This window comes from Petaurus breviceps, unplaced genomic scaffold (assembly GCF_028583685.1).
Source record: "Petaurus breviceps papuanus isolate PSGF00001 unplaced genomic scaffold, PetGlider_PUasm1.0 186, whole genome shotgun sequence".
In the NCBI taxonomy this organism is placed as follows: domain Eukaryota; kingdom Metazoa; phylum Chordata; class Mammalia; order Diprotodontia; family Petauridae; genus Petaurus; species Petaurus breviceps.
Genome location: NW_027185798.1, coordinates 22,393,794 through 22,405,131, shown reverse-complemented (window position 1 = coordinate 22,405,131; position 11,338 = coordinate 22,393,794). Strand labels below are relative to the sequence as shown.

General features: G+C 45.1%; 1 protein-coding gene across 1 annotated transcript in view; it reads left to right on the top strand.

The window, feature by feature from the left end:
• SLC13A2 (solute carrier family 13 member 2) overlaps window positions 1-11,338 on the top strand; it is a 43,164-nt gene that overhangs the window by 20,603 nt on the left and 11,223 nt on the right. Inside the window, exons 2-6 of the mRNA XM_069089817.1 lie at window positions 388-516; window positions 2,540-2,676; window positions 3,958-4,178; window positions 5,677-5,848; window positions 7,960-8,082. Of these exons, the coding sequence (XP_068945918.1) occupies window positions 388-516; window positions 2,540-2,676; window positions 3,958-4,178; window positions 5,677-5,848; window positions 7,960-8,082 (782 nt within the window). The remainder of the gene's footprint in view (window positions 1-387; window positions 517-2,539; window positions 2,677-3,957; window positions 4,179-5,676; window positions 5,849-7,959; window positions 8,083-11,338) is intronic.

Sequence of the window (11,338 nt, the reverse complement as noted above, 5' to 3'; positions counted from 1 at the left end):
TGGATGGATGGATGGATGGATGGATTCCCCCTCCACACTGAGAGATCCTATTCTTTGTCACTAACTGCTCACCAGACCATAATCTTTCTCCTTTTCCTCAGCACTCCAAACCCTGAAAGTTGTTCCTTTCCTCTGAACCCATACCCTACTCAAAAGTCCTTATTCCCCTTGTCACCAGTTTTAAACAGCAAGAATATATCCTCCTCCTATATTTCTTAGCATGAAGACTAGAGGAAAGTCATGCCATGGGCTCCAGAGGGGGACATCCTATAGAAGGAAGGGCAGAGATACATAGTTCATTACAGGAATTTTTTTGGTTGGGAATGAGCCCAAGGCAGCAAAAGCGTCTCTCTGTCCCCTGATCACTCTCTTTACTTCTGCCCCTAGGAAGCCAAATGTGCCTATACTATCATCCTCATGGCGCTCTTGTGGTGCACAGAGACCCTGCCACTGGCAGTCACTGCCCTTTTCCCCCTTTTCCTCTTCCCCATGATGGCCATCATGGACGCATCAGAGGTGAGTCTCTCTCCTCACTCTCACCTCTCTCTGCCCATCCAAACTCACACCTCCCAAGAGGGCTTTGGGGGAGAGTGGGAGTCTGGGAAGGTGTTGGGTAGGCAACTCTGTAAAATGGGAATAATATTATCAACCCTAAGGTGCTACATAAAAGTAGCAGTTGTTATTAACTTCAGGACCTATTTGTTTTGTTTTGGTTTTTTGCTTTTTGGAGGGCAATTGGGGTTAAGTGACTTGCCCAAAGTCACACAGTTAGTAAGTGTGTCAAGTGTCTGAGACCAGATTTGAACTTAGGTCCTCCTGACTCCAGGGCTGGTGCTCTATTCACTGCACCACCTAGGTGCCCCCTTCAGGGCCTATTTGAATCATGCTGACATCCAAAAAAAGCTGTCACCCTCTCCTCTCCCAAACCATCCCTCGGTGTCTTTCTCCTTCCCCATCCTTAACTAGAGGAAAGTCCATGAAGGGATTTAACTCAGGAGGGCATTTTTAATGCTTTTCATAATTGAGTTTTCAAGGCTGAGTTTGTACGACTTCAAATGCCCATGAAGACTCAGAAAAAAAATTACCTCTCAATATTTTGTACTCTAACCTCAAATAGTTAAATGACATCATAGTTTTCTAATTCTTGATGTCTTCTTGAGCTTATTTGGCCATGGAACTCATTGGGGCTTGAAACTTGCTGACAGAACCTGTTACATACCAATTGGGAATGAGGGAGGAGAGCAGTTAGGGCAATAAACATCTGGGAGATAACAGGACAGACTGGAGGAGGGGCAGGGGGCAAGGAATATTGAAGCTAAAAAGGAGAAAGTGATTCATTTCCCTGGATATATACATAATTCCATGTTTACTATTTTGGAAGGAAAAGTATCATGACCATTAATTTTTCTTTCAGAAACCCTATTCACCAGACAAAGAATATCAAGGCTCCACAAGACACTATCTTAGAGGCTTTTGGGGTGGGAGGATGTGAAACAGGGTCACTGATTCAGTTGCTTTGAAGATCATTCCATTTTATGGAGTTTGGGCAGAACTCTTTACAATTTGGCAAAAAAGTGATAAATGAAGCTGGTTTTTGGTTCATAGGATCACTGATTAAAGACTAGAGAATTTAGATGTCACTAGACCAGTAGTATCAGACTCAAACAGAAATGAGGACATAAGGATTTCTGTGGCTCACACATTGACTTAGTTTTAAAATGTAGTATCACCTATGTTTTATTCAATGTTTCCCAATTACATTTTAATCTGATTGGGGAGGGCCCTCAGGACTGGGGGTCATTGGCAAGTGTTTGACACTTTGGGCACGGTCTACCCCACTCCTCCAATTTTACAGAGGAGAGTGAAGTCTAAATTGAGAGTGAATTGTCTAAACCCGCAGAAGTCGTTTTCACATGTCAAGAAGTATGAAGCTACCTTGAAATATGAAGCTACCTCTCAACTGTCTCCTCTCTTCAGGAGAGAGCAGGGCATAGATCTAAAACAGTGATTAATCAGAAAATCATTCCCATTGGCTTTGGGATGCATTCTGATATTTGGTTATCTTATACCTCCTTGTGTCCTTATAGGATTTAAATTTAATATTTAAATATCTGAGTCCAATGAGTATATCGAATCATTCCTGGGGCAAGAGGAACCCAGGCTGGTATTTCATCTTGGAATAATCCACAAAATTGAGGCTCAGACTTATGTTTGAAATTGTAAAGCTGCTGTGATGCCCAAACCTATAGTTATCAGGGTAATTTGGGTGGGGGTAGGAAGAGTCTCAGCCCTTTCTGTGCCCTTTGGGCAGCAAACTGTTGAAGCTTATAAAGGCCTTCTCAGAATTATAATAAGTAACACAAAATAAAATATGCAGAATTACAAAGAAAATTAGTGAGACTGAAAGAGTGCTGTCAACATGTTAAAATGAAAATTTATGAACTCCAGGCCAAGAAATCCTCACTAAGAATGGGACAGGGGATGATGCCCACTTTGCCACTCACTCTCCTCTCTCCCCTGGGGACTTGGTACCTACCAGGTTTGCATCGAGTACTTGAGAGACACCAACATCCTCTTCATTGGGGGCCTCCTGGTGGCCATAGCTGTTGAACACTGGAACCTGCATAAGCGAATTGCTCTCCGGGTCCTGCTCCTAGTTGGCGTGAGGCCAGCATTGTGAGTCCAGAAGGATAGCAAAGCCCAGGAGGAGAGGAGGGATCTAGGTGGTGAACATATCAGGGACTGGGGGGGGGGGGAGGTGACAGGGGTCAAGAGATCATCCCCTGGTCTCCTTGTGTTTTTGAAAGAGGCAGGGACTTATTACAGATAGGGCACTTGATTTGAAGTCAGGAACACCTAGGTCCAAATACCACCTCTGGTGCTGACTAGCTGTTTGCCCCTGGGCAAATCACTTAAACTCTCTGTGCCTCAGTCCCTTCATCTGTAAAATGGGTAGGTAGGACTCCATGGGGCCTAAAGGCTCTTCTAGTTCTAAGTCTGTGGTTTCTTAGTGCCCATACTCTCCCCTCCCCAGCCCCAGCCCCATTGTTTATCAGAAGTTTGGTATGCTGGGGGGAGGGGAGAGACAGAAAGATAAGAGACCCACAGATATTAAAGTGTCAGTGCTTACCCAGGAAGATGCTCTCCTCACCTCTTACTGGAGAGGGGAGAAACTGATTTTGTTGTTCAACTGCGTGACTCTACGTGATCCCATTTGGTGTTTTCTTGGCAAAGATACTATAGTGGCTTGCCATTTTCTTCTCCAGCTCATTTTACAGATGAGGAAACTGAGGTAAATAGGGTGGAAGTGACTTGCCCAGGTTCACACAGCTAGTAAGTGTCTGAGGCTGGATTTGAACTCACAAAGATGAGTCTTCCTGATTCCAAACCCAGCGCTGTGTGCACTGCATCACCTAGCTTCCCTGACACAGTAGGCGCTTAACGCTTATTGAATTGAAATGGTTCTAGCCTCATTTCCTCCCTTTCCTTCCTAGAGATTGATTATATATGTATGTGTGTATATATAGATATAGATATAACATACATGTGCATATATATATACATATATAAATGCTAGCTTTTTTTTTTACACTTCTGCAGGAGGGATCTAGGGACTATCCTGGGAGTAGTGAGTTCCAGGGTGTGGGAGGAGTATCAATACTCATGGATAAGTGCTTCAGTGTGAGAGCAGACAGTGAGAAGATGCCACGGTGACCCCTTGAATCTCCTCCCTTCGCTGGGTCGTTGTAGTTGTGAAGGAGATAGGGTATTCGTGGGGGCCTGACTGCACACACTCCCATGTACAAATTATATCTACAGGGAGTGAGCAATGATGAGAACTACAGGGTTAACACCAGCTAGTCCAGATTCCCTGTATCTAGGGCCTGGCTGAGCTCATCCCTGGGCTTCCAAAGGAGGGGAAGGGTTTGGGCAACCTAATACTATGCCTCTCCCTAGCTTGATCCTGGGCTTCATGGTCATCACAGCATTCCTCTCCATGTGGATCAGCAACACTGCCACTACAGCCATGATGGTACCCATCGCCCATGCCGTCCTGGAGCAGCTGCATAAAGCCCCACAGCAGGAGAGGGAGGCGGGCAACATCAACATCTCTTTTGAGCTCCAAGAGTCTAATTACCCTGTCACTGAGAAAGAACCACCCAAGCTGAGTGAAAAGGGTGAGAAAAGCTCTTGGTCCCTTCCCGAATGCCTTTGATTTTCGGCTCTGGGAGGGAGGGCACAGGGATACGTGTAGTATAATACCTCAAAGCCAGAGGAAGATTTCCCAAGGCCTCCAAGAGAAAAGCCACCAGTGTAGCCTTCAGAAAAAGGAGGAGGCTGTGTGAGGAGGCTGGGGGCTTGGAGACCTGCCATCTAGACCCAGTCTGGCACTTACAAGTTCTGGGACCTTGGACCTCTCTTTTCTCCTCTTTACCATCAGGTAAGGGTTGGACCCTAGTTCTCTGAGGTCCATCCTGTCTCTAAATTTATGAGCCTAAGGCCATTCTATCAAGTCCTTCCCAGGTATTTTATGATACAGAACCAAAGCAGACCCTCCTCTGAACTAGGAGCTCTCAACTTGGCTTTATGGGCGGTGGATGAAGAGAAGCCCACCTCCTCCCACGGGGTCCATTGGGCAACACCCTCCACCAGGCTAATGGGCCCATCCTTATGTGGCAAGTGAAATATGAAATGACTGAGGAAACAAAGGGTCAGTCTTCGAAGCATATCGATTTATTAAGTAATGTATGCAATTTGGCTTAGACCTGAACCCCAAATACAGGGGGAGATATTATACATTATATTTTATATACAATATACATTCATTAAAAGCAATTAATGAAATAAGGCTAATTCATTAGAAGGTAACAATACAGCATTGGGTGATCTGATTTCTAATTGAGGAAAAATTAGGGGCTTTCCAAGTTGGGAAGGGGAGAAGGAACAAGTGCAATGTCCTGAATTCAGAAAAAGAGGTATCCCTCTCCCCTCAAGTGTCTATAAACAATCAGAGGAACACGGAAACAATAACTGATAGATCAGTCCAGGGCCAGTTTTCCGATAAGACATGCGGGTTGCTTGAGATGTGCAGTTGTGAGAATATCCCTTGAGTGTGTCTTTGGAGCTGTCTGGGGTTCTGCTCAACATAACCCAGGTCCTTGGTTAAGGGTCTCTAAGCAGCAGGTAGAGATGATTCAGTTCCCCAGACACACAGGGCTAAGTTCAAACAACACAATGAGTTTTCTCGATTCTCACAATTTAGTAGTTTTTCACAGGAGGGGAATTGCACTAAACCCATTATTGAATAGAAAGAGACCTGAGCTAGCTTCAGAATTGAGTCACAAGATGGAGTCAATATGGTTCACTCACTTCCCACAGTTACATTTGCTGTCCTAATCCCCTTCATTCCCTCACTTAAGAGGCAGCAAGGGATCCCTCAACAGATCTCAAATCAGTTCTCTTCCTTCCCCCTTGAAAATGCCAATAGGGCCCATCTCTTCTGCTAAAAGCTGGAAGATCTTGACAAATATCTCATCTTACTAACCCCATTATTTTACAACACAGGAAACTGAGGCTTAGAAAAGTGTGACCTTTGGCAAGGCACCTCTCAACTCCTAGGTCTCTTCTCTCTTACCTCAGCTACCCTGACCTCCTTCCTTCTACTCCACCCCACAGATAGTAACCCTGTCCCACCACCAGTGCCACTGGATCACCATCAGAAGGACAGGGAGTACCTCAGACTCTCCCAGGGCATGAGCCTTTGTGTCTGCTATGCTGCCAGCATTGGGGGCATAGCCACGCTGACGGGCACTACTCCCAACCTCGTGTTACAGGGCCAAATCAACTCGTGAGTATGGGGCCCCCTCCAGGGGACTCTTGTCCCAAGATGTTCTTGTGGGACCAAAAACACTTATCTAAGGGCAAGACTTCCTACGTTCTATGGCCAACCCTCCCAGCTCTATGATACGCAGTGTTCCATGTTCTCAGGTCCCTCCCAGTTCTGACATTCAATGTTCTAAGTTCTCAGGGCTCATCCACCTCTTATATTCCTATGTTCTTTGTTCCTTTCTACCTCTGATATTTGATGTTCCAAGTTCAAATGTCTCTGTCATCTCCGATGTTCTTGGCTCTCTCTCCCAACATCTGTCTCCCTCCCAGCTACAGTCCTCAATGTTCTTTGAGCGAAGGTCCTTTCCACTTCTGATGCTTCCTCCCATCTCTGATAATTGACACCTTCTGTCTAACTAGCATCTTCAGTATTCTAGCTTCTAAGATTCTTTCCAGCCCAGGAAAATGAGGGAAGTGGATTAGATCAGGGGTTCTCAACATGGATCCCATAAACCAGGGTCTGTAGATAGGTTTCAAGAAAGAAAATAAGATGTCACAGGGGGTTTAGAAAAATTTGAAACTCAAAAACGTGTGGAACTAATGTTGGAAACTAATAGCAAATGAATTTTTTAAATTTAACTTAATTTAAAAAGAAAGAAAATAAGAAAAATCATTTCATCTTTATCTTTACTAACATTAACCTAGAATTAAAAATTTCTTTCAATTATTTTCAAAAATCATATTCTGAGAAGGAACCCACATTCTCTCTCAGGCTGACAAAAGGGTCCAAGACAAAGTTAAGAACTTGTGGTCTTAACAAGATGATCTCTTCAGTTCCTTCTGGTCCCAGTTCTATAATCCTATGACCTCCTACATTGTGTTCCAAGGTTCTATAATCCTATGACCTCCTACATTGTGTTCCAAGGTGCCTCCTAGGTCTGACAGTTGGTGTTCCCTTGCCCCTGCCACACTCCCTGTCCAGTCTTCCTACTGCCCCATGCCCTTCATACCCTCTACAGTGAAGAATGAAAAGAGACCTTGCAGTGGAGAGAAGAAACAGTAGAACCTGCAACATCACATACCAGAAGGGGAAAGGACAATGAACAAACGAGATTTCCCCCAAGTTTCTTACTCCATCTCCTCTCTCTATGCATTTGCACACACGGCCCCAGATCCTGGAAAGACTACCTTCTTAGTGAAATGTCTCTGAATCTTTTTCTCTTCCTTCAAGGGCCAGCTCAGGTGCCCAATCCTAGCTAATAATCATTGTTTCCTCCCTCCTCCGTTTGCTTCCTACTATACTAGTTATCTGAATGTAAGCTCTTTGAGGGTAGGGTTGGTTTCCTTTTACATCTTTGCTGTCCTCAGAATCCAGCCCTATCCTTGCATGGACTAACAGGTATATAAAGTTTGTTCGTTTTATTTTGTTTTAGTTTTTGCTTTTTGGAGGGCAATTGGGGTTAAGTGACTTGCCCAAGGTCACATGGCTAGTTTTTGTGTTAATTCTGAGACTGGATTTGAACTCAGGTCCTCCTGACTCCAGGGCCAGTGCTCTATTCACTGTGTCACCTAGCCACCCCTGTTCATTTTATTTTAACTAAATGGAGGGGACATGATGAATATCAGGGGATAGGTAGGGGTGGGTTTCATCTACACACACACACACACACACATCCACCAAATTTGGGGCTCTGTCCTTTGACTGACTACACCAGGGGAAATCCCCATTGCTGAGAATGGTATACAGAGCCCAGACCAAGATAATTCTCCCTGTCCATTGGTTGGCAGGAGCAGACTGGAAGATTATACCCTCTTAGTCTGTAAAAAGTAGAATCCCTGACCCCTGGGACTTCTCAAGTTAGATGCAGCTGGTGAAGGCACCCACAAAAGTGGGCAAGAGAAACAAGACCTTGTTGCTATAGAAATAATCATTGCTGGGGGAAGCTAGATGTTGCAGTGAATAGAGTACCGGCCCTGGAGTCAGGAGGACCTGAGTTGAAAGCTGACCTCAGACATTTAACACTTACTAGCCATGTGACTTTGGACAAGTCACAACCCCAATTGCCCTGCACTCCTCCCTCCAAAAAAGCAAAGAAAGAAAGAATCACTGTAACTCCTCCAACCCTACAGGCTCTTTCCAGAGAACCCCAGAGTGGTGAACTTTGCTTCCTGGTTTGGTTTTGCCTTCCCCACCGCCGTCCTCTTACTGCTACTCTCCTGGATATGGCTCCAGCTCCTGTTCTTGGGATTTAAGTAAGTTGGAGGACCAGTCCAAAGCTTCTAGAGGTACCATCAAAGGGTCTAACCCTCAGGAAACTGACAACAGGTCAGGGATCAATCCATCAACCAACCAATGAGCATTTTATTCATGCCAGACACTGCGGTTAATGATAAAGATACAAAGACCACAATGAAATCCTTCCTACCCTTAAGGAGCTTATCCTACTGGGGGAGACAAGCAGTGACCATCCCTGACATTTATATACAGCACCGTTGTATTACTCAAATAGATACAAGGTATTCCGGAAGCTATTATCTCATGTGGTCTTCACAATTGTCCAATGAGGTAGGAAGAACAAGTATCATTCTCCTCCCCATTTTACAGGTGAGGAAATTGGGGCCCAGAGAGGTGATATATAGCTTGCCCAAGATAAAACAGATCATTCTTATGGTCAAACACCAGTGTGATTGTCAAGTCTGGGGTGTGATCCAATATAGAATAACAGGATTTAGAGCCTGGAAGGGGGCATAGAGATCATTCTGTCCAATCCCTCTCCCATTTAATGGGTTCAATAAAATGTCTTGGCAGCATTAAATAGCTAAGTTGGAATTCAGAACCACATCCCTCAGTTCCAAATCCAAATTTCCACTATGCTGCCAAACAATGCCAGCTTCTCACACTGAGCTGACCTGATTAGTCAATGAATAAGCCCTTATTAAGCACCTACTGGACATCAGGCACCATGCTAAGCACCAGGGATACAAAAAGAGGTGAAAGACAATCCTTGCTCTAAAGCTCACAATTAAATAGGACTTATTGAATAATACACATCCCACATGGACACCCGCCATGCTCACATGTGCAGGAGGAGGCACAAGGACATGTGGGTATATTTGTTCCACCTTACTGTTCATCTCTAGTCTCCAGGTGAATTGGATTTAAGTGAGGCAGAACTGTGCAAGGTCACCAGCCTCACTATCTCCTCCAGAGCCATCTGGTTCCAGTAGCCTCATATTAGATCAGGATGACTGGAGGTGGCCCAGGATGTAGTGGGGGACATTGGCCTTTTCAAGTTAAGGTCTTTAGCGGATCTCAGTTTGACTGAGGCAACTACTCATTCCCTCCTTCCATTAAGGCTAAATGAGAATTGAAGCAGAGAATGGCCCCTTTAAAGGGGGGGGGGGGGCACCTAGGTGGCAAAGTGAATAGAGCACTACCCCTGGAGTCAGGAGAACCTGAGTTCAAATCTGGCCTCAGACACTTAACACTTACTAGCTGTGTGACCTTGGACAAATCACTTAACCCCAATTGCCCTGCCTTCTCCCCTCCAAAAGGCAAAAAAACAAAACAAAAACTCTGGGAGGGGAAGACTCTCAGGGTTTCTGGCCAAAACAATTGCTATTTACATTCATTCTGAGCCAATCAGGGCTTAAACAATGACCAAGTAGGGCTTGGGCTGGGACCTATTGTTGACCAACCCATGAGAGCTTGGTCCCCATCTTGGTTTGATCTAAGGTAAAAAGGTTGATCCCAGAAGATTCTATCTTGCTAACTGATAATTTTATTATACAACTATATACATACACATGCACATAGTTATATAATTTTTAACCATCCAGTGGCCCCCAGAGGCCACTCTGGGGGTCATGGGGTTTTATACAGAGCTTAACAAAGGAAGATGGTGATGGGGGTATCAGCTCTGTCCCCCTCAATTTTGACCTTTCCCATGAACATCGTGGGAAAGCTCAAAATTGGGGGGGAGGGGTTCCAGAGCCCATACCCTGTCATGTCATTGGGACCTCTTACCAATGGACCAATGTTGACTGTAATATAATCATCGGAGTTAAAATCCCTCTGGAGTCAGAGGCTGTACTTATGGACACTTAATCATTCTGACCTTCTTGACCTACACATCCTCCATTTAACACTGGATATAGAGGCCTGATTGAAACAGGTCAATTGGATTTCATCCTTTTTTTTTCATTCAGAAGGGTTCTGTCTATTACAAGGAATATTTTTAAGCCCCCACTCTGAGCTAGGCTCAGCCCTGGTGCTGTAGTGTATACAAAGAAGTGGATGCCAGGATCCCTTCCCTCAAGGGACTCATGGTCTAACCAGGGAAATGAGGCACAAATATACCATAAGTTAAACATCGATACAAGAGTAAAAAGAAACAAAAACACCACCAAGACAGACTTATAAGAGATTCCCAAGGCAGCATGTGGTTAATTGCCATGAGAACATTGACAAAGCAGTGAGCCTTGGAGCTCCAAGTTCCCATGAGGGACAGTGAGAACAATCCTCTGTCAAATGAAGTGTCTTTGAGTTCAAACATTCTGGGATTCACAAGATCATAGTCAGAGCTGGGAGGGGCCTGAGACCCTCTAGGTCAACCCCTTCCTTTTACAGAGGATAAACTAAGGCCCGGGAAGTTAAGCAATTTGCTGAAGTCACACAGGTAGGATTTGACCCAGGATCCACTGACTCCAGAGTCATTTCTTCTTCCACTGATGATTCGCCTTCCCCCTCTAGAACTCAGTTTCCTTAACTGTAAAATGAGCTATTTTGCCTCAGTAAGCACTAAGGTTGCTTCTAACCCTGATCTATTGTCATGGGATACTAGCTGACCTGAAAGGTCCTTTCCAGCTCTAAGGCACAGGGTCCTTCTGTACTAGGGGGATGGTGGAGATGAGGCAGGAAGTCAAGTCTTACAGAATTAGGCCTGGGCCAGTGACAGGCTGAGAAACAGAGCTAGGACACTCCTTTCTATTCCCATCCCACCCCTTCTTGACCTGGAAGGGGGTCTTAGGGAGAGAGATTATCTAATCCAACCCTTCCCCACTGGGGGACCACTGGGAAAGCAAGATCAGATCCAAGTGGGTCCAGCTCCCTTTCTACAAAGGACACAGATGAAGTCTGGGAGAAGTTTCCAAGTCCCTCACCTTTCCCAAGCCGAACTACAGTCAGGATGTGAAAGCTGTGGCTGGGCCTCTGGCCTAAGATAGGAGCCTGTTCTGGGAGCCACCCAGGAGACCTTTGTCTTTGACCCCTCAGATTTTCTTACTTAACTCCCCTGCTCATTGAACGCTTAGAACAGATTTAGTTAGCTGGATTCAAAAACCTGCTATGCTCTATTTTAGTTACCTACCCCTTTTCTTCTGCCTATCCTCCCTGACTTTTTTGAGACTGGGTCTTCCTATCTCACCCAGGCCACCCATGAGCCTGAGTCCCAGTGCTGATCAGTAGGGAAGCTCTAACTTCCTCTGTTTCTCTTCTCTGGACCAAACC